The sequence below is a fragment of the Euphorbia lathyris genome, chromosome 3 (assembly GCF_963576675.1).
Source record: "Euphorbia lathyris chromosome 3, ddEupLath1.1, whole genome shotgun sequence".
NCBI lineage: Eukaryota > Viridiplantae > Streptophyta > Magnoliopsida > Malpighiales > Euphorbiaceae > Euphorbia > Euphorbia lathyris.
In genome coordinates this window covers 109316926-109321690 of record NC_088912.1, presented here as the reverse complement: position 1 = coordinate 109321690, position 4765 = coordinate 109316926, and the positions used below count along the sequence as shown (strand labels likewise).

General features: G+C 32.7%; 1 protein-coding gene across 2 annotated transcripts; it reads left to right on the top strand.

The window, feature by feature from the left end:
• Positions 1–771: 771 nt before the first annotated feature.
• Positions 772–3404, top strand: LOC136224470 (autophagy-related protein 9-like). 2 transcript variants are annotated; one of them, XM_066012818.1, is made up of 6 exons: positions 772–917; positions 1009–1080; positions 1879–2199; positions 2276–2498; positions 2864–3144; positions 3256–3404. In XM_066012818.1, the coding sequence occupies exons 3-6, from the start codon at positions 1910–1912 to the stop codon at positions 3308–3310; spliced, it is 849 nt and encodes a 282-aa protein (XP_065868890.1). In that variant the 5' UTR covers positions 772–917; positions 1009–1080; positions 1879–1909; the 3' UTR covers positions 3311–3404. The 2 variants fall into 2 exon arrangements, with proteins under 2 accessions (XP_065868890.1, XP_065868888.1); XM_066012816.1 differs by having other exon boundaries at positions 1795–2199.
• The last annotated feature ends 1361 nt before the right edge of the window (positions 3405–4765 follow it).

The window sequence follows — 4765 nt, the reverse complement described above, 5'->3', positions numbered from 1 at the left end:
AAAATTGACAAGTTTGGTCAATTTCAAATATTATTATAAAACAGAAATATTTTGTTTCTTATTCTGCACCAATTGCATTTGGGTTTATTTAAAAAAATTCATATTTTCTATGATTTAATAATAGAATAGGAGATTAATATTTATAAATTCGATGATTTTTTTTGTCCAAATCGTACAAGGCCATATATATTTTTAATTTTTTTTAATTGTTTTTTCATTCTAGTCATATGTTTATCATATGTTAGTAATGAGTGATAAAATGACGCACATGTGAAGTGCAGATGACAGGATTCATGATCGAGAAGACAAATTAATGAATATCTCTAAAATTGACCGAACTTGACAACGTTAGGAGTAAAATTGCTCTTAGCTGACATCGTTAGGGGTAAAATTGCACTATTTTAGACGTTATAAGTAAAATTGCTCCTAACCGTAAATGTTAGGGGTATTTTTACACCTTACCCTTTGTAAAAACATTTTGAAAAGATTACACATTTTCAAGTGTATAAATATAAATATAATACATAATGATAATCAAATTGAATAATTGAATCTTGCCATCAAATTTTAATTAATAACTATACTATGATTTTCAAAGATTTACATGGAGATGCACTGCTCAGATTTTATTGGGAATGGGAGGGGTATAAATTTGTCATTTTGAGATTAGGGGTCTCCACCTCCGCCGCTCAAATTATGCTCCCGTTTTTCTCCTTATTTCTCTCTTTCATTTGAAGAGCAGCCAACCTCATGGCAGTCGTGCCTCTCTTCTTACGGGTGGCGACACTCATTTTCAAACAACGAACTCCTTTTCTCGGTGGTAGTCTTCGGCACTCCCCTTGCGTAGCCTTTTCTTCAACAGGGACCATGAATGACTACAAGGTTCTTTTCTCGGTCCGATTTTGTTTCAAGTAAAGGTAAGGATCTTTCTTTTGTTTACGTTTTTTTTTTCTGTTTCCATTTCGTTTTTCTTTTCGGATCTAACAGTTTCGATCTTCTTTTGCTTAGGATCTGTGCTCTTTTTTCAGTATGGCCTTAGTATGCTCCATTCCTTGACAGGCGGTGGAGGTTTTAGATCTGGTGAGATTCTCTCATTCCATTCACTGAAATAATTTTCTTTTATTTTGCATATTTTTCTTGTTTACACACAATTGCCAGATACTATGAAATTCAGTTTTGGGCATTTACATGATATTGCAAGTCCAGAATTGCTATACCAATTATCATAGTTTGTCTTGTTACCATGTAGATATTAACATTTGATTTGCAACCCATCAATGTCTAATTATGCTAGTTTTAGTGAATGATTAAAGACTACTGAAATGTTACAGAGATGGCTAGAAAATTTCAAACATGAATGGTTATAGATGATCTCAAATTAAAATATCACTGCATTTACCTTTCCTTCCCTTTCTCCAAAAACAGGGCCAGTGATGCTTTCCAAGCTTGAGGTACAACCACTATAAAATACAACAATTCTCTTGTTAAAATATGACAATTTTCTCTTGTTAAAATGATAGACAATTCTCTTGTTAAAATACTAATGATCAATAGCATTATCCCATATATTATAAATATGTCATGTGCATACAATCCTGTAACAGAAAAGTGAAAGTTCTACAATTACAATTTTCTTAGTGGCTTCCTCAAATTGAAGAATACATTTTTGAGGATAAATGGGATAATATGTAAATAGGCTTCCTAGCTAACCATTTAACTACAAGTTGGTCTTCATCTTTAAAATGTGACTTTGCTTGTAAGATTTCTACTTATAGTTTGTTGACTTTGTTCCAGGTACGCTTGATTCTTCTTTGTGGGATTTCTTTTTTAGCGTCTCTGCTTGATGTTTGAACGAGGTGTATCATTATCTTTTTGCAGTCTCCATGTTGCAGACAATGAAATTCATACCATGCCTTGGGCAACAATACTTGAAAAGGTTGTACAGTTACAAAGCTCACAACAACTTTGTGTGGTCAAGGACCTCTCTGCTCATGATGTGGTTATGCGGCTAATGCGGAAGGAGAATTACTTGATTGGAATGCTCGACAAAGGGGTGCTCGCTTTCCCAATCTCCTCATGGATTCCAGGCACTGGTCTAGTGGTAAAATATGGTTCAAATGGAACTCAGTACCGGTTAACACTGATGAAGACCCTTGAATGGACCTTAAATTGGTGCATATTGCAAAGCATGTTTGATAGGTTTGATTAGTTCGCTTGATGTTTTTTATACACGCATCACATTTTGTTTTCTGATTGTAATTTATTCATACTGCAGAAACTTTTGTATTAGGAGAGACTTCATCTCTAATCCTGAAACACTAAAGAGAAGGCTTATGGTAGTTGGCCTTGCAATGCTCCTCCTTTCACCGTTCCTGGTTATATTCATGCTTGTGTACCTCTTCCTAAGGCATGTTGAACAGTTTTATAATCATTCAAGCACAGCATCATCTCGAAGATGGTCAAATTTGTCGAGATGGATTTTTAGGGAATTCAATGAGGTATAACAATATTACTTTTTCTTGGCTTTTTTTTTGCTCAGGTAAAGCATATTTTCCTTTCCTGTACTAAGTTAGGTGGGTTAGTATCCACCTGAAGCTGTAGTCAAGATGTCCTTTTGTCTTTTTTTTATCTCTCTTTATCAGCATTTGGAGTGATATGGATGGATATTATTGTCTATAACTTCTCAATTTTATGATAAAGAGCATATTTTCTCGTAAGCATAATATTGTACTGAAGGAATCTTTATTCGAGGGCCATGTAATAGCTTCTCACTCCATTGCAAAAAGATGTTACACATATTTAGGGCATGGGTTTGCTGTTGTCATACGTAGTTTTTCATGGATGCCTTTTCTAAATTTTGTAGATATTTGGTCGCTACTTGTTCTGGTATGTTGCTGTTTTTGGTACCATTACAACCATCAGTCGGGCTACAGTTACAGATGAGCTTCTTGTCCTTGATCCAGATGGAGCTATGTCTATGGTGGTTCAACATACACATTATATGCCAAAGAGATGGCGGGGCAAAGAAAACACGGACTGTCCGATTTTCAAAATCATGGTAATAGCAATTATGGTTCACCTCATATACCACACATCACCTCCTTGGAGGAGCTCTCAAGGCAAGATGGAGAAGTCATTTTTAAGGTATATATACTCCAGTAGCATGCACTTGTATTGCGTGGTTTGAAGATAAAATCACAATGTTTCGTTTTCATAGCTTTTAAATTCACTTATTTATTTGCTTTTTTTCTTCAGATCTTCTGCTTTGCAAAGGGACGATATAGTATTGAATAGATATATGCGTGTCTAAGTATTTTGAAGGGGCGTCATCAAATGTATTTTGGTATGCACGTTGTACATTTTGGAGGCTAATTTTGTATAGGATCCAAAAGCCTTTTAGATTATTATAAGTAATTAACCTAGTTTTGTAATTATATGATCTTTGTAACTGTTTATTTACATTAATATACCTAGTTTTGTAATTATATGAATTTTGTAATTGTTTATTTACATTAATATATTTTAATTTAACTTATACTTATATTTAGTATATTTATGAATTATAAAATGAATATTCATTTAAATGTATTTATTATTAAAAAAACATAAATATTATATTGTGACGGAATTCTGTCAATAATTTTTATTTCTGACGGAATAAAGATTCTAACGTTATTTCCGTCTAGGTAATCCGTCATAATTTTACCACGGAAAAATGTCAAGGAAAAACGTAAGGATGTTCAGACGGTTATTTCCGTCACAAATTTCGTCTCCATGGCTGACGGAATTCCATCACCAGTCCGTCTGCAAATCCCGTCTCAGAAAACGTAAGTAAAATTTGCGACGATCGATATAACCACGGTTTCATTCCGTCTTAAATTCCGTCACTAAGATGATTTAGTGACGGAATCAGGTAATTAGTGACGGAATTTTCCGTCACAGTTTGATGATTTTCTAGTAGTGACAGGAAAACAGTATGTTTTGTCAAAATATAGGGACTAATAAATTAATTACCCTTAAAACAATTGTGATGTACAAGAAGCAGTCAAATTCTGCCCATGGGAATACCACTCGAGCCAAATGCTATAAAATAATAGTACATGAACAAAGAATTTAGATGGCCAGCAGTTATATTTATTTATTTTTCCTTTGCTTGCTGATAAAAATCTAATTTACTCTTAATCATAAATAATGATAAAAAATCTGTGGAAATCCTCAATGAACCATGCAAGGCTGTTGCAAATTTGTATTCCCAATGGTTGTTTTATGGAAACTAGCACATCCACCGAGATAATTAATGGCTAGTAACAGGATCATTAGTAACTGGCAAATTTAATATAAGTTAAACAAATTATAGTGACATATTATATTTTTATTTTAGGAATATTGTTTAAATTTGTCCCTATTACCTGTAATTTGCTAAATGTTATTTTTAAAGTGTTTAACTTTATTCTTAACATAAAATTATAGAATTATACGTCTATCTATGTCGAAACAAGATTCATTTTGACACATGTTTGCAACTATATTAATAATAGTAATATATATTTTAGACATGATTAATGTTTGAAAGGTCCGAAGTGACAATTACATAATGAGTCAGATAACAGTAAATCAATATATTTAAATTTTCTGTCAAATGAGGTAAAATTAATCTTATTTCGAAATATTAGGTGTAACATTGAAGGAGACAAATTTGGACCTTATCCATTTATTTTGTGATTAACTTATATGTGTTAGTTTTTAGGGTAAATAATTTAATATT